General features: G+C 40.6%; 1 protein-coding gene and 1 long non-coding RNA gene across 3 annotated transcripts; one reads left to right on the top strand and one right to left on the bottom strand.

Annotated features, from left to right (window-relative positions):
* Positions 1-1079: 1079 nt before the first annotated feature.
* Positions 1080-19745, top strand: LOC106942340 (rho-associated protein kinase 2-like). Of its 2 annotated transcripts, XR_001423608.1 has the most exons (32): positions 1080-1209; positions 1300-1400; positions 2793-2930; positions 3043-3303; positions 4378-4522; positions 4607-4745; positions 4840-4931; positions 5014-5173; positions 5272-5326; positions 7310-7398; positions 7490-7538; positions 7629-7764; positions 8093-8184; positions 9512-9758; positions 9973-10079; positions 10296-10455; positions 11206-11366; positions 11470-11654; positions 11736-11805; positions 12354-12457; positions 12548-12734; positions 12810-12903; positions 12984-13078; positions 13169-13360; positions 13432-13600; positions 14267-14337; positions 14418-14506; positions 14638-14716; positions 14812-15079; positions 15178-15391; positions 17213-17343; positions 18358-19745. XR_001423608.1 is itself a non-coding variant. In XM_015025603.1 (31 exons), exons 1-31 carry the CDS (start codon positions 1095-1097, stop codon positions 18359-18361), a joined length of 4068 nt encoding a protein of 1355 aa, XP_014881089.1. In that variant the 5' UTR covers positions 1080-1094; the 3' UTR covers positions 18362-19745. The 2 variants fall into 2 exon arrangements, 1 of the variants encoding a protein (XP_014881089.1); XM_015025603.1 differs by lacking the exon at positions 17213-17343.
* A 513-nt stretch (positions 19746-20258) lies between these two features.
* Positions 20259-22318, bottom strand: LOC106942341 (uncharacterized). Its single transcript, XR_001423609.1, has 2 exons — positions 21804-22318; positions 20259-20737 (listed from the first exon to the last, which is right to left on the bottom strand). It is a non-coding gene; the product is annotated as an uncharacterized LOC106942341 (long non-coding RNA).
* Positions 22319-22339: the final 21 nt, after the last annotated feature.

Below are 22339 nucleotides of genomic sequence, written 5' to 3'. Positions count from 1 at the left end.
TTGGTCGTCTTCATTAACATTTCTCAATTATCTTCAGCTCGATGCTGTCTGGAGAAGAAATTCTGTGTAGGTTAGGTCGTATTTTTTGGATCATTGATCTGGTTTAAGACGCAATGAAAGCTCATCTTCAGTTTAATCAAAGAGTTCTGCAATTTCAAATAATTAATAATCCCATGTATTCTTAAATGGTTCATAGAGTCCAAGGCATCGTAGACCTAACACCATAAACGGTGGGAATGAGGTGCTTATTTTTTTATTTATTTTATTTCCACCTCTCCATCCATCTTTTCATTCATGTATCCTATCCCTCTCATCCATATTGGATAGGAAAGTTTCTTTCTTCTCATTTGTTAGAATGGGATAAAAAGCAGAGAGATTGAGTCGATAATGACTAGAGCACTTTCTTGCTAAAGAGCTTTTTCGATGTTTTCTAATTAGTTTGCAGTAGCTATCTGGGCCGTGTGGTAAATAGGGAATCTGTCCTCGCTGTGTTGAGGGGACTCATCTCACATGGAATCGACTGTTTTCAAAAGGTTATGAGCAGACAATGTGCTCATTGATCAAAGACAGACTGAAGCAGGCAGACGGAGGAATTAGTCACCTCCTCTGTCTCAGCCTTGGGTTAGGTGTTTCTCTGTTTGTGTGCTCAGGGAAAAGCTGCTCAGTTTCATTCAGACTATCACCGATGCCGAGATGTTTCTGCGAGAAAGCAGAAAAATAAACCCTCAGAAGTGGCAGCAGGTGATTCTGGTAGTGCCGAGTCTGAGTGAGTGGTGGCTGTTGTTGGGTGGGCTCTTTCACCCAACACCTCAGCTGTAGATCAGGATGCGGTTTCCTGCAGGTGTTGTGAAGGTTCCCACACATTTAGAGCACAGAAGTGGTTGGTCATGATTCGCACTTTGCAGCATGATGTTACTTCATGTGTTCTGCTCCGTTATGTAACGGCTCAGCTGCTAGCTGTCAGCGGTGGTGAGTCACCAGGGTTTTAATAAAAACTGACAGGAGGAGGAAAATGGAGAGAAAACTTGCTGTTTTAAAAACACACTTCACAGCCTTTGCTGTATATTTGTTTGCTTGTTGCTAATAGCTGCTGCATGGTCAGTCTGATTGTTTCCCATGTTTTTCAGGATTCGATAAACGCTCTGGTCCTGGATTTGGACTACCCGGCACTACGAAAGAACAAAAACATTGAGACCTTCTTAAACAGATGCGAGTAGTTTTATAATTCCTTAATTAAAAGCCTTGAACAAAACTTTATAAAGTGACTTGATCTTTATCTTCTGTGAATTTTTATTCCAGATGAGAACATTATCAGGGAGCTTCGAAATCTTCAGATGAAGTCTGAAGACTTTGAAAAAGTTAAAATCATCGGGCGAGGGGCGTTTGGTGAAGTCCAGTTGGTGAGTATTGATCTGCTGAAGACATGAATAGCTTTATATTACCATAAACTGCTCTCTAAGCAGTGATGATGACCACAACGTGCCTTCATTGTGGCTTGTATTGAATGAAAACTCAAAATTCTGTTTGTTAGTGAGTTAGAATATTACATGACACTAATTAATATTCCTTTAGAAATGTCAACCTACTGAAATAGACAAAAGCTTGAATTCTGTCTATCGTGCTTTACATTCTGCAGCATTTAAATAAAACGCAAATTTAAATGAAGACGGTGTAGGAAGCCAAAGTTTAAGAGAATCTTTAATCCATCATCACTTTCCATTTCATCTCTGGATAATCTGAGGATTTCACAACAAACCACCTCCTATAACACTTACTTTTCTGCTTTGGACCTCAAAAATGTAATCAAGTGGAAAAAACAATGTACGCAATTAAAATATGAATAACAAATAATTACTTATGTGTAGTAATTGAATAAAAAGTTATTTAGCTACTCATATTGGTGAATAAAAAATAGTAAGAGGGTGTGGAGTGTTTATCAATGAGGGAGCAGGGAATGAAGGAAGAGGAAGAATGTCAGGAGGAAGGGATGTCGCATGTTATTAAACCGATCAGCTATCTTTCAGTGGATATCGAATGTTCTCCAACTTCAGAAAAGTCTTTGTGTAATTGAGCCACTGAGTGCTGGAAGGAGCTTTAATTGACTTCCAGCGAAGGAGCAGACGGCGTCTTGCCAGTAAGAAAATTAACGCTAAAATGTCTAATTGTTTCGAGGTAAAGCGGAAGTCCAATTACAGCAACATGTGGGGAATGAATAATGGTCATTGAAAGCATCTTTGAAATGATATCAAATAATTCTGCCATAAGTGAGCAAGTAGGAAACAAGAGTAAAACATATGGGTTAAGTTGCAAATTGAGCCATGGAGATTTGTCACAATTGTTTGTGGAATTGGAAAAGATTTGTGACAGTTGAGTTTTAGAGAAATGGACTCAGAACTGAACCCCAAACTGTGCAAGTGAACCCAAGGTCAGCCTTGACTTTAGTAACTGATGAGGAATCAAAAGACAAAAATTCATTACAAATTTTAGAGACGAGCAACTTTTGGAGCAAAATGATACGGCTCATCTGCACTCTCACATCGATTCCTTTGAGATCATATGTTATGCAGGACACACCAGCCACAGTGGGGATCTCCGGAGCTCAGACACTCTCCACAGGTCCTTTACTGCTCACAGTATTCAAGAGGAACCTGGGTAACCTGTCTGTCAGATCCGACATTGAGGAAGTTGCAGTCCAGAGAGAAGGCCATCCTTTATGACCGAGATCGTCTCATACTGGTGCCCACAAAAGCCACACAGCTGGTTTCAGATTGTTTTTTATTGTGATTGTTCAGGTCCGACACAAACCGTCCCGGAAAGTTTACGCCATGAAGCTGCTGAGTAAGTTCGAGATGATCAAGCGCTCCGACTCGGCGTTCTTCTGGGAAGAGAGAGACATCATGGCCTTTGCAAACAGTCCCTGGGTTGTACAGGTGTGAAATATTCAACATTTTCACTTCCTTCTAAGAATGTCTGAAGCTCGTATGTTTGTGGATTTGATTACAGCAGTGTCTTCTGGATCTGTTTGACTATTTTCCTGTTTAGTTGTGCTGTGCCTTCCAAGACGAGCACTACCTCTACATGGTGATGGAGTACATGCCAGGAGGGGACCTGGTCAACCTCACCAGCACCTACGACGTTCCCGAGAAATGGGCCAAGTTCTACGCAGCAGAGGTGGTGATGGCTCTGGACTCAATCCACTCCATGGGATTCATCCACCGCGACATCAAGCCGGACAACATGCTGCTGGACCAACACGGACACCTGAAGCTGGCCGACTTCGGGACCTGCATGAAGATGGACTCTGTGAGTCGGCTCGTTGCAGTTCACTGACGGCACTTTCTGTTCCTCCAGCTGCATCAGTCCAAGGTCTTTGTAGCTCATCAGGATAATTATGCAGTGAAATCAAAACAAAAGTGGGTTTTGTTTTGCAAATATGCAAGCTGAAATTAACTGTGGCGGTTATTGTTAACCTCTGTGTTTTCGGTTTTGATTTGTACAATTTTTAAGTAAAAAAAATTTATAAAAAAAGCAAATTAGTCTCATGCAGTTCTGGTATGAATTGCGAATAGAAAAGATGAAACACTGTACAGTTGTCTTTAGGATGGGATGATTTATGGATGATATTCCAAGCCACCTCTATACATGGGGAAATTGTTCAGTATTTGCTATATTTCAGTAATTCAATGTAAAACGTAAACTCGTATAAATTTGTCACACATTTACCTCTGTCAGTTTTGATTATTATTGGCTCACAATTAATACAACCCTAGAAATACAATTTCTCGGAAACATTTTTTATTTTATATCAGTCTGTTGAATATTGTTAGTATAGAGTATTTTCACTTACCACTTCTGCATGGACTATCCCTTTTTATTAGGGTAACTTTTTTTTTTTTTTTTTTTTTACCACAATTTATCCTTCCACTCAACTTTATATTCGTGTCAACTTGGACGCAACATTGTCAACAACCAGCTTCTTTAGCAGTGGCCTTTGGTGGCCAGTCCTCCTTGGAGAGGAAATCATTGGTGCCCTCAGCAGATTCACCCATGTCTTTGTAGACTGTAACAAAAAGTTTTCTGTATTAAATCTTTTTTTTTGTTTTTTTTTTTTTTGTTTTACTGTTCCTGTGTAATATCCTAATTCATGAGAGAGTGATATTTGGTGTTCATTTATGTAACATCATAAACAATAGAACTGATTATAAAATAGGACTTAAAATACCGTTCTGTGTTCATTGTTTTAGTTGGTTGTTCCTACCTTAAAAATTAAAATCAGAACGTTTCCACAAAAAAACAGAGAATCAAAACAACAAAAATACATGTCAGCTGTTGGATTCCCAGTTTGCGGATCTTACTCGGTTATTTTTGCTGCTGCAGACGGGGATGGTCCATTGCGACACAGCCGTCGGCACTCCGGACTACATCTCTCCAGAGGTGCTGAAGTCTCAGGGAGGAGATGGGTTTTACGGGAGGGAATGCGACTGGTGGTCCGTAGGCGTCTTCATTTTCGAGATGCTTGTGGGTGAGTGGCCCCTTTCATCGTCTCATTCATATCTTGAAAGGACGTGAAAGTGTTTGTGTTTCATCACCGCCTGCTGCCTTTCAGGCGACACTCCATTCTATGCCGACTCTTTGGTGGGAACGTACAGTAAGATCATGGACCACAAGAACTCCCTAAACTTTCCCGACGATGTGGACATCTCCAAAGATGCCAAGAGTATAATCTGTGCCTTCCTGACTGACAGGTGGGGAACAATCAATTTTTGTCTTTTATGTAAAATTTATTCCAAGTTCATCACTAATACCAATGTTTTTGTTTTGTTTTTGTTTTTTTTTTAGAGACGTACGGTTGGGCAGAAACGGAGTGGAGGAAATCAAACGGCACCCGTTCTTCAAGAACGACCTGTGGACGTTTGACACCATCAGGGACAGTACGAGTTTCAAGCTTTGCTCTCCTCTCACTTTCGTTTCCAGAAGTTTTAATTTTTCCCCCACCCCCTTTTTTCTGACCAGCTGTCGCCCCGGTGGTCCCGGAGCTGAGCAGCGACATAGACACCAGTAATTTTGACGAGATCGAAGACGACAAAGGCGATGTCGAAACATTCCCCACACCTAAGGCTTTTGTCGGAAATCAGCTACCGTTTGTTGGCTTCACCTACTTCAAAGAGGACCAGTAAATCCTCCTCGTTCTCTCTGATTGTCTCTAATTGTTTTAGAAACTGGCCTCCTACTTTAACCACATGTGATTTTTGGTTCTTTTTTCCCTTTTAGGTTGTTAAATTCTGCCAACAATTCCTCAGTGGCACACGATAACGCCAAAGGAGAGGTAAATACTGATAAATGCACAGTGATGTTAACAGTGGTAAAGGATTTTAAATCATGTGCGTTTTCTAAAAGTCTTAAGATGAACTAAACAAAACTGCATTTACTTTTCAAGACAAATGGAAGAATCTTGAAAAGAACAGAAGGTGTTTTTAATTTTTGATACATAAATAAGTATTTAATACTTTATAATTTATTAGTTTATTGTTTGAGATGCTGTGAGATCCACATAATTCAAATGCAAGCCAAAAATTATAGTATATTTTCTTATTATTATGACTATATTAAACAGGTGTAACTTGGTTAAAATAGAATATTCTCAAAATTAGATCACTAGAGTCAGAAAGACAAATCTTAACCCTTTAACTCTGACGCTTTGGGTTAAAGTGTTTTCCTGTATTTCCTGGAATGCAGACACTGTAAAGAATAAACTTTTTCTTTTTGTGGTTAAAATACATTTTCCTGGACTGGTCAAGGATGTCATATCAAACTTTATATCCATAATAGTGGATTAAAAAAAAAAAAACCTCATTGCTTTTATCCTCCCTCATATTTCTGAGGTCCTGTCAGTACCCAGAGTTCTCTAGTAACTGCACAGATTTCAGTCATGACTGGTTTTACTGATTAGCTTTCTAATCCCACATATGCAGCTCTAAACAGCGGACAGTCCTCTGGGGATCAAAGTGCAGCCTTTATCTCGAATGTTTGAGTGCATTTCCATTTGGTGTTGTAAAAATGTTACATGGGCATTTGAAGGAAGCCATGACTACAATGAGCAGTTTATTAGAAGGTTTTATTGGTGTACCTCTGCAGGTAATAGGACTGCTTTGACCTTTCATTAATGCAGCCTTTTACAAGAGGTAAATGACGAACATGAGAAGAAAAATCCACTTTATCAACTGTTTTTTTTCCCTTCATAAAGTTAACCACCTCTATGCCAAACACACGTGGATTTTATTAAATTTTTTTGCAGGAAAGGTCAAACTCAAAAGCTTCATCTGATCAAAGCACAGTTCCAGTCAAAGCCGTTGCATCATTTAGCTTACTTCCTCTTTTTTAGATTTGTGATGGTAAGGCAGACAATGCTTGTTCCTGGCTTTTCACCCAAACAATCAGTTTGCATGTAAATAGTATCTAATGGTTGCCATGGAGATTTGGTGACTCAAAGGCCCACCTCTTCCCTCCATTTCTCCAGTTGTGAGTTTTAGAAGTTGTTTTGTCTGACCTCTTCGACTTTTATTTATTGCTCATTGTTAGCTGTAAATATAGTTGATGTTCTTGTGTTTTTGGATTAGGAACATCATTATAGAGATTATTTAGTTAGTTTTAGTCCTGATCAGTGTAGATTAAAATAAAGTATTTTCTAAGTTATTGGACCAATGTCACTGTCAACAGCCTAAATCACCTAAGCGCTTGTTTTGTTTTTGTTGCGATTCAGGAAGTTGTCTCTTGTCATGTTGGTCTATCTGTAAGACAGTTTAACAAGAATCTAAATATTTCTTCTAGAATATACAGATATTTCTGTAGATGATAAGCAAAATGGCAAAATAGGCTGTTGTGCTTTTTGTAAATAGGCACCAACGGAAACAAGAAAAGGACTCGATCCAAGATGGAGCCTTGGGGTATCCAACAGTTGCGCAGTGCAGTAGCACATCTCTAGATGAAAGATGACAAGAAAAAAAGTTTATTAAAGGATGTACCTTTCTTGCCAACACGTTGCTCTAAATTTCAGATGAGGAAGTCGCAGTTTACCATTTTTAGGTTGTTTGCAGGTTTAAAAAAAAACAAAAAAAACAACAACTGGGAAACCTTAGTGTGTACAGGTGTGTTATTGGTGAGTTTGGTATTTGCGGGCATGTCATCCTTGCAAACTCCAAAATGTTCTCTGCTGTTCACATCTCCAGACAGACATTGGCTCCAGGCGTTGCTCAAATGAAGCTCTAAAACGATCTTCCTCTAATCGCTTGTTGATGTTTTCTGTTTTCAGTCAGCTGCGCTTCAGAAGAAACTTCACCATCTGGAGCTTCAGATGAATAAAGATAAACATGTCAAAGATGAACTAGAGAACAAATGCAGGTGCAAGATCAGCAAATGCAAATATGTCGCCACTGTGGTGTGCAAACTGCTGAAACCTTGACTCATGTTTTATCCATGTATTTCTCTGCAGAGCTGCAACCGTCCGCTTAGAAAAAATAACCAAAGAACTTGAGGAAGAGGTGCGTGTCTGGAATCAAAGGATTTATATGATGTTTTAGATCAGAATCGAAGAGATCCCAGCTTTCTTTCCTTTTCTGATTGACTTTTAGGTGAGCAGCAGAAAGAGCCTGGAATCAAATCTGAGGCAGCTGGAGCGAGAGAAGGCCCTGCTGCAGCACAAAAGTCTGGAGAGCCACCGGAAGGCCGAGAACGAGGCCGACAGGAAGCGCTGCCTGGAGAACGAAGGTACAAGACTCTCTTTGCAGATCCGGGTTCTGACAGCAGTGTTATGAAATCACTTGCATACTAATCATTCCTGTTTTCACTCCTTAATCTGCTCCTTGTTGCTGCTGAGTGAAAAACAAAGCGATCGTTACCATTGATAGATGTAAATGAATCAGAAGATGAGATATGCAACGCTGCCCCCACCTGGTCAAATTATAAAAGTGTTTCCTAAACGCTAAAACACGAAGACCCCTTTTGTTTTGTGTCTTTTTCTGGTTTGCATATTTACAGTTTTTGCACTGATGACTGCAGCTTAACTTATCCCTGCTTCACTTTTGTTTTTGTGCAGTCAACAGCCTTCGAGACCAGCTGGACGACATGAAGAAAAGAAATCAAAACTCGCATATTTCCAACGAGAAGAACCTTCACCTGCAGAAACAGGTTTTTTTCCCCCCAACTTTATTAATTTACTTTTGTAATCTTCTTTTAGCATGGTGAAGCTGGCAAGCATCTTTGCAGACTTACTATAATTTTTGCTACACATATTTAGATATATACTTGATCGATGCAACAATTTTCCTTGCAGAAACATCTGTTTAAAGCTTAAAACTGTCGTTTGAAGAAATCTGCTACAAGATCACTGAGAATGCTTTGTGAGCATCCAGACTCGCCTCAAGTGTAATAAAATAGCAGGAAGACATGAATGCACTTCCACATTGATACAACCTTTAAAACCAAAGCTGTAAACTACATGCTTTCTCAGCTGCATTCATTCCACATTGGGTCCATTCTTCATCTTCTGACCATTTCATTCTGGAGCACCTGTAGGTCAAAGTTATTTTCTCTCCAGCCAAAAACAACCTGCTGCTAATGAGATCCAACAGAGCATCTACGTTGTTTTCAAATAATTCTCCAACTCGTCCACAGTTAATAAAGTAGCATTTTAAAACATGCAAATTCACAAAGCAATGTAATTATCCAGTGGGGTATTTTTTTGGCATAATTTGCATATGCTTTCTGCAGCTTACTTTTGCACCACATTCACCACACATATTCAGTTAAATGAAAGCAGATTCAAACATGTCCATTAAATCGAGCAGATGGGAACGATCCACATCTATTTGTTGGGTGCAGTCGCCGTTTTACAAACTCAGCAGATGTGGAAATAATTAGAGATAAAAATAGTTCCGTGCGGACAACACCAAAGTCCTCAGAAGATCAGGGAACCTTCAGGAGACATTTATAAAAATAATTGACGTGAACATTTTTAAAGTGCCGCTTCTGGTTGTAAAATATGAAGGAATTATATTAATCCCTTTAAAAAAACGAAATTGAAACATGAAAATGTGTTGACTTATAGTTCAAAATGTTTGTTTACAAAGTTATTATATAACAATATACATGCTTCATCCATTATTTGTGGCTCTTGACCACGATTATATTAGGTTTTAATGTTTATTTTTTGTTTATGATAAGGAAAAGTCTTTAATTCCTGCTGGCTCTGTTCTCACAACCTAAGAAAAAAATGACTAAGGAGTTGACATTTTAAAAAGAGCGACTTTACTCAATTATTTTCTGCTGAAAGTTTTGTGCGCTCTCAAAACATCCCTAAGCTACATATTATATAAATTAGGGTGACGGTAAATTAAATGAATACTTTTTTTTCACCAGATTTTAAACATTTGGTAAAAGCTGACGCTGACGTCTTTCGGTTTATTTGCCCGTTCTCTTTTCACTCGTTAAAACCTCGTAACGGATGATTTCGCAGCTGGAAGAAGCCAACACGCTGCTGCGGGCCGAGACAGAAGCGGCGACGAGGCTCCGCAAAGCTCAGACGGAGAGCAGCAAGCAGCTGCAGCAGCTGGAGGCCAACGTGCGCGAGCTGCAGGATAAATGCTGCCTGCTGGAGCGCAGCAAGCTGAGCCTGGAGAAGGAGTGCATCAGCCTGCAGGCGGCGCTGGAGTCAGAGAGGCGGGAGCACAGCCAAGGCTCAGAGACCATCACTGACCTGATGGGTAGGGGAAACACAAACGCAGCACTTCCTGAAAGGCTGCTGGTAGACTTCCATACTTATTGTTCCCCCATGAATTTGGCAGTGCAGCAACACTTAGTATTTATCTGGATGCCGTACTTCAGGTTTTGTGAAGGACTTTGGGTGCCTTTTCTATAATTTTCAGATGGTTTTTCGGTGAAATAGTGCCCTCTGACAGTTTATTTTGCACGTTGCAGGACGTATTTCTGGGCTGGAGGAAGAAGCTCGCCAGCAGAGACAGGCTCTGGCCAAAGCTGAGACTGAGAAGAGGCAGCTTCAGGAGAAATACACTGACCAGGAGAAGGTATACAAAATTCATCTCTCCACTACTTTAAATATGAGCATTACAAAGTCTTAGAAAGTTTTTGCTTTTGCGTTTCCCTCTGTAAATCTGTTTTGTTGGAGTCGCCGCGTCTTTCTGCTCGCTTTTCTGTCAGACGGATATATTTTCCTGTTGCCGTTTTGTGGTTTGTGTCTCCTTTCAAATCAGAACGCCTTCTGCCTGTTTTTCTTTGTGCAGGAGATGAGCAACAAAGAGATAGAGCTGACCTACAAACTAAAGGTTCTGCAGCAAGAGCTGGAGCAGGAGGAGGCCTCGCATAAAGCCACCAGAGGTCTGCTGGCAGACAAGAGCAAGATTAAAGTGACCATCGAGGGCGCCAAGTCCGAGTCCATGAAGGGTAAGGTCTGCTTTACACGGTCAGTCGGATCTTAAAGCAACGCTTGAGGCTTTTTCCTGGACGCTCAAATCAGATCAAACCAAGCTGTTTCAGAAAAGGCAGATTTATGATTCCGAGATACTTGATCTTTATTTGCAACACGGTCCAACAAAAGAGAAAGTTGGATGAAATTAAGTGCAAGTAAAGATGGAAATCTAATACAACGTAAGCAAAAATGAAATTCTGGGCAAGAATCCATAACTGGGATTCAGGGCAGAATAAAAAAATACAGTTTGAAATTTGCAGACGAATTTCTTTCAATATTTAATAAAAATAAATAAATAAATAAAAATAGATTACACTGCAAAAACATGAAACCTTACTAAGTAGTTTTGGTGTAGTTTCTTTGTACAGTGAAATAATCGGCCAATGGAACTAGAACTAGGCTAAATGTTGTGTTTCACCTGCATATTATTTCATGTATATCCATTACTATTTCATCAATATTAAGGAATTATTAATTTATAACAAGTTCATATATTGTGCTGAAAATTTACTGGGAAGTTAGTTTTGTCTTATTTCAAGTGTACTAAGACATTTGCCCCAGAAACTAGATCAAAAATACTTTGTAAGATTTTGTGTTCTGGCATTGTAATTAAATCGTCCTCTCCACTGTACCATATTAGCTCTACTTTATTAGTTTGAATTATTTTTGCAGCCAAAGATTAATTTCCGGAAAACTGAAAAGCACTCCTGGACGTTTCTCTGCAGAACTGGAGCAGAAGCTGGCGGAGGAGCGAGCGGCCAAGCTGCGGCTGGAGAACCGAATCCTGGAGCTGGAGAAACACAGCAGCATGATGGACTGCGATTACAAACAGGCTTTACAGAAACTGGACGAGCTGCGCAGACACAAGGACCGACTCACAGAGGAGGTGAGCGTCTGGATCGGAAAACAACCCCAGTTTGAACCTGTCGGGGGTAAAATGTCATGGTTTTAAAAGTACTGTCCGTAAGAGCAGCCCGTGTTTCGTTCAGGTGAAGAACTTGACGCTTAAGATCGAGCAGGAGACCCAGAAGCGTAACTTGACTGTGAACGACCTGAAGGCCCAGAACCAGCAGCTGAACGTCCTGAGAACCTCGGAGAAGCAGCTGAAGCAGGAAACCAACCACCTGCTGGATATAAAACGCAGCCTGGAGAAACAGAACCAGGAGCTGCGCAAGTCAGTTCATCGGCTCTACTTTTTACTCCGAGCCGTCACAATCTTCAGTGTCAGTAATTTGGTTTGATTTTCCACCTGCAGAGAAAGACAGGACACAGATGGACAAATGAAGGAATTACAGGACCAGCTGGAGGCTGAGCAGTATTTTTCTGTGAGTTTGTGGCCAAATGATGCGTGTTTATCTGTTTTTATTGCATAAAACCCTCTCTGTTAAATTAAGAGAGGATTCTTCGAAGAGCAAAATTGAGTCAAACGTTATGGTGCACTAGAGAGTTACTATGCAGTCTGGAATTTGATTCAAGAAAGATGTTTTTGTTCTACAGACTTTGTTCCTAAACTTATTGTTTAAAATGGATAAAAGTTGTATCCATTTGTTGGTCAATTTATCTTTCCTTCTTTTTCAGAAATCCTCAGTGAGCTTCTGAATGTGAAAACTTTTGACCTTTAGCTGGTCAAAAGAATGTTGTAGTCTGTTTTGCCTTCTTGTTATCCAGTCAGGTTTAGCTCTCTGACTCTCTCTCTTCCTCCCTTTCTTGCAGTCTTGACAGGATGTGTCATAGCGAATACATTTTTTTCTAAGTAACTTAAACCTCTGTGCTTCCTGTGATCACCTCGTGTCACCAGACAGTGTTTTTGGTGCATCTTCATTTACTGGTCATGTTTTCATAATTCTGCGTTTTGGGCATGCCTCTTTTCCAGACTCTTTACAAGACTCAGGTTCGGGAACTAAAGGAGGAATGTGAGGAGAAAACTAAACTCTACAAGGAGGTGCAGCAGTCTCTGCAGGAGCTGCAGGAGGAGAGGTGATTCTGCTGATTGGAGATCCAAAATAAAACTCCTCCATTCACCCTCAAGTGTGCAGATTTGAGTTTAATTTTCTCAATCTCTTCCAGGGACTCGTTGGCGGCACAGCTGGAGATCACTCTGACGAAGGCGGACTCGGAGCAGCTGGCCCGCTCCATCGCTGAGGAGCAGTACTCTGATCTGGAGAAGGAGAAGATAATGAAGGAGCTGGAGCTGAAGGAGATGATGGCTCGGCACCGCCAGGAGCTGGCTGAGAAGGACATCACCATCGGCTCGGTGGGTCCCAGAAACATCCGCCTCCCGGTTTTAAACCTACAGAACGGCTCTGAGTGTGTTTCCTCCTGTGTGCAGCTGGAGGAGGCCAACAGGACTCTGACCAGCGACGTTGCCAATCTGGCCAACGAAAAGGAGGAACTGAACAACAAACTGAAGGAAGCACTTGAAGGTCGATAAACGCAGAACTTTATAACATCAGAACAAGTATGGCACGCATCGCTGCTCACTTTTTTCTTCTTGATCCTTCAGAGTCGGACAAGTCCAAGGATTGGGAGCAGCAGATCAACCAGATGAAGCAGTCGTTTGAGAAGCAGCTGCAGTCAGAGCGCACTCTGAAAACTCAGGTCGGTGTTTGCTGCTCCTCGCGGTCGTCCCCTCGGCTCCCCCTGCCTCTGTGAGGAGCTGACCTCGTGTAACCCCTCCCGCCCCTGCAGGCCGTCAATAAACTGGCGGAGATCATGAACAGGAAGGAAGTCCGCGGGGGAGGCAGCCGGCGTGGAAACGACACAGACATGCGGCGAAAGGAGAAGGAGAACAGGAAGCTGCAGCTGGAGCTGAGGTCAGAGAAGGAAAAGCTCAACAGCACCATGATCAAATACCAGAAGGAGATCAACGAGACGCAAGCAGTAAGTGCCGCTTTCCCCCTCATTGCTCCTGCTGCAGCCTTTCGGCTTCACACATGTTTTCTTGTGTGCAGCAACTGGCAGAAGAGAGTCAGATGCGCATTGAGCTGCAGATGGCTCTGGACAGCAAAGACAGCGACATCGAGCAGTTGAGGAATCTGCTGCAGTCGCTTAGCGTTCAGTCCATGGACTCTGCCAGCGTCAGCAGCGGGCCAGACGTTGACGCTGATGACGCTTACGCAGGTAAGGATGCAGCCTTTGTGGACAGAGCTGCAGAGCTTTATTAAAAATAAAACCACAAAAGAAGGCATTTTTATGTGCTTTGTTGCATATTTATCAAATGAGATTAGAAAACTGCTTTTTGGGGGACTCGGATGGGATTTGAATTTTGAAGAGTCGAGGTAAAAAGCTTCAATTTAGTGCTCTATTCATATTCCTGATTCTCACTGATGGTTGTGGGATAGAAAACAACCTGGATTCTAGCGGCTGAAATAAGCTTCTTCTATATCTGGTTCTTCTGGTCAAGATGCCTTATTTTAGAGTTTGTCTGCCACTAAAACGGAGACCCAAAGCCCATCAAGGTTATTCTGGTCTGGCAACACCTCAGCCCTCTATGACCTGATGTTGAATCAGTGGTTGGATTCATCAGGCTTCAGACAGTGATGCACGTGCTCCTCATTGTTGTACAAGCTTTACGTTTTCTAAAATTCAGTTTTCGTCTTAACTTCTAACCCCACTTTCTTTCAGGAAATGCTTTTTTTATATTTTCTGGTAACTGATGTTTTCTTGCTCTGTACATTATTTGACCAGTTTTGAATTTGACAGTTCATGGTTACGTGGAACCAAAGGGATCCTTTTCCAGTGTTGTTTCTGAACTGAATATATAACATTTGTTATTGTTTTTCTCAGAGTCGAGACTTGAGGGCTGGCTCTCTCTTCCCGTCAGAAACAACACCAAGAAGTTTGGATGGGAGAAAAAGGTCTGAATGAACCATATTTGCTCTGCCATAGAGCATCTGCCTGATTTTAGCTGTTATTTATGTTCATTTTGTTGTTGCAGTACGTTGTCGTGAGCAGTAAGAAGATTCTCTTCTACAACAGTGAACACGACAGAGAGCAGTCCATCCCCTGCATGGTTCTCGATATTGAGTGAGTTTAACGCCGGGGCTTTTGACGATAGCCCCGGCTACGTTTATTTATTAACGTTAATAAATAACCGTTTATTAACGTTAATAAAGGTTAATTTCAGATAGAAATTAACGTTTATTTCCACTTTGCAGCAAACTTTTCCACGTGAGGCCCGTCACTCAGACGGATGTGTACCGCGCTGAAGCCAAGGAGATTCCCAGGATATTCCAGGTGTGTTCTCCCTCTGCTTTACTATGTGTCCATTTGAACTTCTGAGTGGTTTCAAAGGATGGAAATGGCCAACCAGCATCTGTGGTCCCCACTAGATCCTGTATGCCAACGAAGGCGAGAGCAAAAAGGAGCCGGAGTTTCCCGTGGAGCCGCTTCCCATCGGCGAGAAGTCCAGCTACATCTGCCACAAAGGCCACGAGTTCATCCCCACGCTCTACCACTTCCCCACCAACTGCGAGGCGTGCACCAAGCCGCTGTGGAACATGTTCAAGCCGCCGCCGGCTCTGGAGTGCCGGCGCTGCCACATCAAGTGCCACAAGGACCACATGGACAAGAAGGAGGAGATCATCGCTCCCTGCAAAGGTGTTAAGCTTTTCTGCATAGTTTTACTGAACAAATCGTCCGTCCGTCCCCCGTTTGGGTTCAGGTGAATGAAAACGAGTTTCTTTTTCCACCGCCAGTGAACTACGACGTGTCTACGGCCAAGAACCTGCTGCTGCTGGCCACGTCCCAAGAGGAGCAGCAGAAGTGGGTGAGCCGGTTGGTGAAGAAGATTCCCAAGAAGCCTCTGCCGCCGGAGCAATTTGGTCGCTCCTCGCCACGCACCTCCATGAGGGTCCAGTCCAGCCAGTCCATGAGGAGGCCGAGCCGACCGCTCCCCACCAGCAAAAGCAGGTATGAAATCAAAGGTTTCTTCTTTTAGTTCAAGAAAGTGTCCAAGGATGAAATATAGTAGTTTTTTTTTGTTTTTTTTAATTGCTTCCATTAACTTAGTGAAAAACATAACCTTGAAGATTCTGTGTTCATGTTTGTTCGATGCACGGCTGGGATCGCCCACTGCATGACAGCATTCTTACACGTCATCATATTAAAGGTAATGATAGAAACTGATGTCCCCCTTTCAGACTGGAGGAGTTCAGTCTTCAGGACTGGCTCTGGGCGTTGGATGATATTGATGAGGATTGTTTCTCCATACATTTCTGATGATGGTAACACTGTGTTTCTCTGTGTGTGTGTGTGGGTGTGTTTTGCTGTGTTTGCAGTGCAGTGGCTGCATTTAAAGATATTGCAGGGATATCCAACTCCAGTCTTCCAGAGCTACTGGGCTACAACTTTTCCATGTATTCTTGTCCAACACACCTGGATCAAATGGTTTGATCAACTCTTCAGCGCCAGAAAGTTTAGTAGAGCTCTGGTAACGAACTAGTCATTTAAATCAGGTGTGTTGGAACAGAAATGCATCTAAAAGCTGCCTTTGTCAGCCTTAGTTGCATTATTGTAGGCGACCGTCAGACGGTGCAGCCCCTGCATTTGGACACGTCCCTACTTTCAATTTACTGTCAGAGTTAAACTGCATTTTCAACTTCTCCAGATATTTCAAAGAGGTTGTGATGATGTTATGTACTCTGCCCAGAGCCATAGGAAGAGAACCAGACACACAGCATCACTGATCCTCCACCTGGCTTAGCAATAAGCATGGGGGACTTTTCTATATATTCATTCTTTGCTTTCACAGCAGACCCACCAGGAAAGCGTTTTCCAAAAGCTGTATCTCAGATCAGATGATTCCAGTGCTCCACTCGGTTCTTTTGCAGTGAGATTTGTTTTTTCATGTCACTCGTCCGCACTCTGCGTAGGATGATGGAACTAGGTCACCGTGCAGCCTTGTTTGTCTCAGTTCTTCTAAATTAAATTATTACTCTGAGTTCATTAATATGCTATTTTATTATCATCATTTCCTGATTCATGCAGAATAACATTCACCTACTTTCCTTGAATGGTATGTTCTCTTGTTTTTCCCATTTTAAAAGTGGCTAGGAGAACATGTATTCATGCCCTATGAAAACGGCAAGATTTTGAGTGACTTATTAAAAGTTTCTCCACAGAAAAAGGATAAATTTAAGTGAATATTAGAATTGGGCACATTTGAATTGTCCACATTCAAGATGTTACGCTATGCTGTCAGAGTGAAAAATCTAACTTATAGACTGAATTTGGTTTGATCTTTTATAGAACCACTGAACACTGATTAGTGTATTTAATTACCCCAGATTATTTAGTCAACTATTTACATTAATTTTACTTCAATTTGGCCACAAACAAAAGTGTCCAGATTGAAAGTTTTTTTTTTTTTTTCAATCTGGACACTGGATACCAACATTCACGGCTGTAAATGAGTCTGGAGGATTTTCTTGCAGAAGCTGTGCTTTTTTTTTTTTTTTTTTTATTCTTTAGATCTCTTGTCAGTCCTCAGTCTGAAGGACCATGTATTTAATGTAATTGCTGTGTTTTCTATTTCAGGTTTTATACACCTAGCTATCTGTTTTCTTGTAGGTTTTTTTGTGAAATAGCTAGCTACCCTAGCTTCTTGTATTTTGTTAAATTTCTGTCTCCCTAGTTTATTTTCTCTGGACTCTTTTGGTCTGATTTGTACTCTGTTATTTCTTGCTAAATTTGATGGGCTAACATTTGTTGTTGATCAAAAACATGTTTCAGCTCCTATGACATGAGCCGCAGATCAAATGGGTTAAAAACGAAGCAAGTCGACTCCTGCAGCACTTGGTACAGCTGAGTCCTCCTCTGATCTTGTTCTCCGTGTAAACGACCGAGTTCCTGGATGCGTTTGTGTACGTGTCTGTCTTGTTGTCACTCAGCGGTGCTGTCGGGCCACATGCAGGGGGTGAATACACATGGTTCAATTTCCTCTGTGGTGTTTGGGAAATTATTTACCTGATAGGATCAATGTCACTGGGTGTCTTGTCACTGGATTGTTTATGACTTTCTGTCTTCTAATATACAGCTCTGGAAAAAATTAAGAGAGCACTGCACTGAACCCCATTGAAAACCTCATGGTTATTCTACCAAATATTGATTTCTGAATTCCTCCCGAGTTAAAACATTAGTATTATTGTTTCTAAATGAATATAAACTTGTTTTCTTTGCATTATTTGAGGTCTGAAAGCACTCTCATTTTCTGCAAATAAATACAAAATTTTTGCTTGGAAATTCGGAGATGTCGTGTTGTCAGTAGTTCATAGAATATAAAAACAATATTCATTCTACTCTATCATATGCCTATAAAAAGTAAAATCAGGGAAACTGATAATTTTAAGTGGTCTCTTAATTTTTCCCGAGCTGTATGTAGAATCTCTGGGAGAGTTTGTTCCTTAAAATAAATACTTGCATCATTAACGCAACACAACAGACGCTTAAATATGCCTTGAAGGTCTGGATGCTGTATTCACTTTGGACTTTTAACGATGTATTTGAACCATTTGGTTCCTATTTGAAACGATTTACCTTCATACAACTGTAAAGATTTTTAAAGCAAGACTTGGGAGCACAGATTTCAATATATTGTGGATTTTTGTCTTCAGAATGTTCTCAAATAAACATCAGAACCAGATTTAGCTTGGAAGAGGCAGGCGAACAATACATTTTGGCAATCTTCAGACTCTGAAAGAAAACCAACTAGCTTTAATCAATTCTGCTAAAAGAGTTATCAAATGTTCAGAGTTGTGCATAAAAAGCAATAAATTCAAACTTGTGCCTTCAGTTCTTCTTCTTAAATCCTTATTGTTGAAATTAGCGTATGTTTTTGCAGCACTTAACTTTTTGTCCATCTGTCTCTTTGCCTCCAGTTAACCCTGCTGGATGGGTCTCTGGGGCGGTGTTTCCTTCGAAGCTCCATCTGCAGATCTGGAACTCCATGTCAATTCGCCTCCTGCTTCATCCTGGGAGGAAAATCTCTCCACTCTCCTTGTCGCTCAGCTCCTTTCAGCCACTTCACAGCTACCGAGCTTGACTGCGCTCTTTTCTGCGAGCTGGTTGGCTTGTGAACAAAGTCTGTCGTGCTTCTGGAGTAGCTCCTTCTGTTTCCAGAGGAAGCAGAAGAGCTCTTTGGAGAGGCTGCATGGATGGATGGGGATTCAATTACCTCAATGATTCTCACCAGGAAACAGTCTAATGGAGGGGACATGCAGGAAACTCCTGCACATCACCTTTGGAGGTTCTAGTGGCCAAAAATGAGACATTCTGCTAAAAGAAACTGTGAACAGTTCGAAGAGTTTTAAGGGGAACACGACACTTGGTTGATTCAGTAGTTTTTTGTTTTTTTTCCCTCCCAAATGACTTGTTCTCTCAACACAATGATTGTAGCTTTTAGCTTTCCACAGCTCTGGTTTCAGGTGAGTCACAGGATCCGATTAAGGTACAACAAGCTGTTAGTTCACGTAAAGTCACAGAGTAGGGGAACGCAGTGAATCCTTATTTTGCAGTAAATGATTCTCTGGTCGCCTCAGACTTATTATGATTTCTGTCACTGAAACACTCGTTTTGTCTGCAGTAGACGTTACAACGTGAGCAGCATCCTGCTCTGAAGGCATTAAAAGGAACAAACCTGCACTGTCCGACCCGAGGGATAATGTTTACCTAAATGCACCGATCATATTTTCCTCCTTTTGTTTGCGTTTGAAGGTAGAGGTGGTGCTCCACCAGAGGCGGCACCCAGGCATCGTATTACCAAATATACTTGACTGAAGCTTTTTATTTTACCGCCAGCTGCTTTGGAGTGAACTTGCATGTTTCTCACGCGCCGTCACCCCTTCCAGGTTGTTTTTTGAAAGCAGCGGTGACGATGAAGGTATGCAAAACCTCGTCCTGAGCAGCACTTAGTCCACTGAAGGTTTGTTCCGATGTTTTGGTGTCAAGAGTGACCGAACTCCCAAGTTTGGACACGTCGTCGTGTGAATGTGGCTCGTACAGGCGCCTGGAGAGCAAACTGTGTGTGTTTTGTGGAATTTTGTGTTTTGTGTTCCAACAGCTCTCCTTTAACCACGAAGCATGTTTTATACATATAAATATCTACAGTATATATTTTACATGCCATACTGTGCACATTATATTATTTATACAGCCTTGTCCACTTTGTATTTAAGGGCCTTTACATCCAGATTGCATGTTTGCTACCAAACAGCTAGAATGATGATGATTATATTAACTTCTTATAGAAATAAAGACATGGATGTGCCCTTTGGTTTCACATGTTTTTTAAATGTCAAAAAAAAAAAAAAATAAACGCTTTAAAGAATTTCAGTGAAATCACAATATAAAAATGTTTGTCAAATGTTTTGGTTTATTTAGGCGTTACAGAAAAAACTTCACAAAGTACAAAAGTTATTAAAAACACAGTATTTATCATCCCGAGTTGGAAGATTTTGGATATTTGCAAACTGTCATCATCTTTGACAGAAAAATCCTCACTAATGTTTAAAAATGGAATTTAAAAAAAATAAAAGTAGATTCAGGAGAAATGTACTAAAAAATACTGGGACAAAGCATTGTTATTGGAATGTTTGGTAAAACATAATTATTTAAAAAAAAATACACCCTCTTTCAATTCTTTATATAAATAATAATAATAAAGATCTGTAATTGATTAGGTTGTAAAATTATTCAAAAGTGAGCTCAGATATACTTTCATGAGTTACTGACAAATCAAACCTACAATTAATTAGCATTTTATGTCTAAGTTTTCTTGGGGGGTTTTTAAAGCTTGCCTGTTTAAGCACATTGTATTTCTGATACTGTTTGTTTCTCTGATCAATTCAAAGTAACTCAGCGACCTCCTGCAGGTAAACTTTAGTCAAACACATTTTTTACAGTAAGCTGTGAGGATTAAAGACACCAACAGTCGCATCTGTTTTTTGTTTTTGTTTTTTTACATTCAAGATTACGTTTAAACTACTTTAGTACCTTAAAAAAAATTTCAGAACATTTATGAAATCCTCTTAAGTAAAAACTAGAAATGAAACGGGGTGTACTTTCTTTTTAACAGTAGTAACGGTTACCCTTAGATTGTTTCCGTATTTCTTGTGCCTGTGGTGACCCAGTAAGCGTTGAAGAAGAAACCACTAGATTAGTCATCTTTCTTGGAGCTGCTGCTTCTTCTTCGTTGGTAATAGATCACAGTGAGCAGCACCCAGAAGTTGAGCAGAGTCATCGCCACAAACCGCACCAGAACTGCGAGAAACAAGAAGGTGATTTAGAAACCAGGATTACCTTTAATTTAAACCGATTTGTAGCTATCAACTGGCTTTAGAAATCAAAACGTGGTTGCTGGCTGTCTGATAAGGAGCTATACGCTTGCATTTTAAGATGTTTTGCAGGAACACCATTCCAAACCAGCATTGAAATTTAGTTTTTAATTATTTTTAGCTTCATATTTTTTTAAAATACCCTTTCTGGTTATATGTTTTTGAACAATAGATAAAGATTTATTCTTGGAAAATATAATCTTAGAAGATGGCATTGTTGAGCACCTTCTCACTTTCTTTAACCTTTGTTTCTCTATTCAATTCCTTGGTTCAGTATACAATTTTTCTGGCACTGATCAAAATTCAATTTTTTTCAGTTAATTTTTTTTCTAAAATGGGAAACGACGCTAAACAAGACAGGATTTTAATACGTTTTTCACTTAAAATTTCTACACATTTGCAGACTGAAATTTCCAGATATCTTGGTCAGTTTTCATGTCTTTTATCATAAAACAAAGACAATACATTGTAGTTCAGCTTCATGCATCTCTTAGCATTACAAAATCAACAATATGTAAATGTATGTTCGACACAATGCAGCTCCTTCCCTCACTTAATTTCCTGAAGGCTGCACACATTTCCAAGTTCAGCATGATCATTAGACGTGCTAAAAGCACAGAGGGACAGAACTGAGCTTCTTATGCCATTTTGTTCAACGTTCCTTTTATCTACTGAAAGTATTGTTCTCTCTTGCAGACCGAATAATTGGCAAAAGACGGTCAGTGTTATCTGCTGCTGGTGATTTATTAATGATTCATGACTTCCTAACAAAGTCCCAGAGAAAATCTAACCAACTTGAAGTTCAAGATGACATGATAATTTTCATCTTCTAAATCTCTCTTGCCTTCATTAAACATGGAGACGTCCAGAACTGCCTTTTTATGAGGTTTGACTCCCAGAGTGCACCACGCTTCCACACTACTGCTACAGTGGGAGGCGTTTAGAGAACAAAACAAAATGTTTCTGCCGTGTGCCATTTCACGCTGGCTTACCCTGCATGTCTCCGGTCGTCACCGACGTGGTGTAAATCCGCGCTGGAACAAAAGAGGAAGCGGAGTTAATGACATGCACATTATCCAACCGCACTCTCTCATGTTTAATTAATGACGTGTTGAATTGCTGATTTGCTGAACGCGTAGCAAACTGAAGGGGGATTATCCATATTCATGACATGAAAGTGATTTAAGTGGAAGAATTAGTTGGAACTGATGAGCTGTTGAAGCTAATTAAATTTAAGTCGGAAATGAGAGACTGCAATTAAAAATGCGGAAATCCGACTTTGGTTAGTTTATTTAATCTTATAATTTACCTGTTTGGGTTTACTGCTTCTATGTGGGGTATTTTACCTCATTGTTTGTATCCCAATATAACCAGGAGACGGTTGGGGGGAAAAATGGGATGGGATTCTCCTAACTTATTTTGAGGAACCAATCAGAGGTGGTTAATGATGATGTCATTTAAAAAAAAAACAATGAATACTTGATTATGATGTTTGTTTAAAATCCTTTCAGATGTCTAAAAAACCTTT

Source organism: Poecilia latipinna, unplaced genomic scaffold (assembly GCF_001443285.1).
Source record: "Poecilia latipinna isolate Pla-1442-1.1 unplaced genomic scaffold, P_latipinna-1.0 Scaffold4202, whole genome shotgun sequence".
In the NCBI taxonomy this organism is placed as follows: Eukaryota; Metazoa; Chordata; class Actinopteri; order Cyprinodontiformes; family Poeciliidae; genus Poecilia; species Poecilia latipinna.
Note: the sequence above shows the minus strand (reverse complement) of the source record. Positions and strands in the feature narration are given on the sequence as shown.

Excerpts from the sequence above, each read along its gene's own strand:
- LOC106942340 (XM_015025603.1), top strand. The coding sequence starts at position 1,095 with ATGGTCAGTCTGATTGTTTCCCATGTTTTTCAGGATTCGATAAACGCT. Across the intron at positions 1,401-2,792 it reads CGTTTGGTGAAGTCCAGTTG|GTCCGACACAAACCGTCCCG; the intron begins GTGAGTATTGAT and ends GTGATTGTTCAG. Across the intron at positions 12,735-12,809 it reads AGGACATCACCATCGGCTCG|CTGGAGGAGGCCAACAGGAC; the intron begins GTGGGTCCCAGA and ends TCCTGTGTGCAG.